General features: G+C 53.0%; 1 protein-coding gene across 1 annotated transcript; it reads right to left on the bottom strand.

The window, feature by feature from the left end:
* Nucleotides 1-240: 240 nt before the first annotated feature.
* On the bottom strand, nt 241-1,299 carry LOC135820187 (uncharacterized). The gene has a single exon (XM_065333499.1). The coding sequence runs from the start codon at nt 1,297-1,299 to the stop codon at nt 241-243; it is 1,059 nt and encodes a 352-aa protein (XP_065189571.1).
* Between the last annotated feature and the right edge of the window lie 319 nt (nt 1,300-1,618).

Below are 1,618 nucleotides of genomic sequence, written 5' to 3'. Positions count from 1 at the left end.
TTATTATATGCATTCCCGCGGCAGCGTCAACAGTGCAAGTGCAAGTCACCCATGCACAAACACAGTCCACACGTTCGCTTATGCTGGACATGGTAAGAGAAACAGTTGATATAGGAGACATAAAGACAACAAGCACAAACGTAGCTGTAAATCCTTTGTGTATAGAATGTTTAAAGTGTATTGAGCGATATTTCCGTGATCTGGGAAAAAGGTGACGGCGTGGTTTCATCGCCGCAACCTCTACTTGCAGATCATATCCAGTAGCTGCCTCCATTCGCTTCGAACTGCAGCTACGTCTGATAGGCGCTCCAGATCTTCCAGGCTCTGCAATTGCCCGCACGCAGCTCGGTGGAGGTCGTCGTCGAGCTTCACCGGCAGGGTGATGCGAGGGCGGCCTCTCCACTTGTGGTCATCACATTGAAAGTAGCTGACCATGCTTAGGACGGCGGGGGCATCACTGGGAAGTCGAAGGATATGGCCAAATAGCCTCCACCGAGCTCTGGTAATGATGCGGCTGATCGGCTCTGCCTTGCACCTGTCGTAGAGTGCTGTTGTTGCGATCTTCTGCGGCCAGACAAAGCCGATCAGTGAACGGAGCTGGCCGCGGTGGAATGCGTCGAGTCCACCCTCGGCAGCTGCCGTGAGTCCCCATGTGCCGGCGTTGTATACTAGCACTGGTAGTACAAACGCATTGTAGAGACGAAGCCTCAGTTCTTCTCCAACGGTACTGCGCCGGCTCCATAGTGACCAGAGCGATCGAAACGCTGCAGCGGCTAGTTGTTTCCTCCGAGAGACATCCTCGCTATCCCCGAGGAGTGAGCCGAGCTTCTTGGTGGTGCGCCACTGTTCCGCCACCCTGTCCAGGGATCGGCCCAGAACGGTAATTTCTGTTTTATCCGGGTTTACCTTCAGAGCCCATCCGTCGAGGACGTCACCGATAACCGGCTCCAGGTCACCCAAACAGCCAGACTCTGTGCTGATGAAATCCGCGTCGTCGGCGTACGCAATTTCAAACGGCAAGCCGAGATCCGATGATGGCCGAGCCCTGGCAGTAGCAGTGCTCCTTACATCCCGCAAAGCTGCCTCGAGATATACCACAAATAGAACAGGGGACAGGGAATCGCCCTGGGGCGTCCCGATAGTGGTGTCGGCGGATTCGGATGTTGCTGTGCCGATGCGTACACAGAAGGACGTGTTGGCTAGTAGGACACGGATGAGACGGATCTCGTCCTCGTCCAGGAAGGAATTGAGAACTGCCAGTAAACGGTCTCTGCGGATGCAGTCAAATGCTTTTGACATGTCAATGCCGAGGACCACCAATTGCTTCTTGTATTTCTGACAGGCTGCAGCATACCAACGGTGGCTCCAGACCACATCCGCCGTTGACCTGCCTCTGCGGAAACCGCTGTGCGTTGAAGAGAGATATTGTTCTACTTGTGATGATATTCTCTGAAGAGTAATGTGATCCGTGTAGGGTGCGTAATCATATTCTTCAGATCAAGGGGAAGTAGCAGGTATGTGGTCAAATTGTCAAAATGATGCGTTTGAGGGGACAAGAAATCAACATTTAAGTCGCCCATCAGAATGAGATCTTCGCCCTGAATGTCATACATGACTT

The sequence above is a fragment of the Sycon ciliatum genome, chromosome 6 (assembly GCF_964019385.1).
Source record: "Sycon ciliatum chromosome 6, ocSycCili1.1, whole genome shotgun sequence".
NCBI lineage: Eukaryota > Metazoa > Porifera > Calcarea > Leucosolenida > Sycettidae > Sycon > Sycon ciliatum.
Note: the sequence above shows the minus strand (reverse complement) of the source record. Positions and strands in the feature narration are given on the sequence as shown.

Bases quoted from the DNA above. Each gene is read 5' to 3' on its own strand.
- LOC135820187 (XM_065333499.1), bottom strand. From the start codon at position 1,299: ATGTCAAAAGCATTTGACTGCATCCGCAGAGACCGTTTACTGGCAGTT.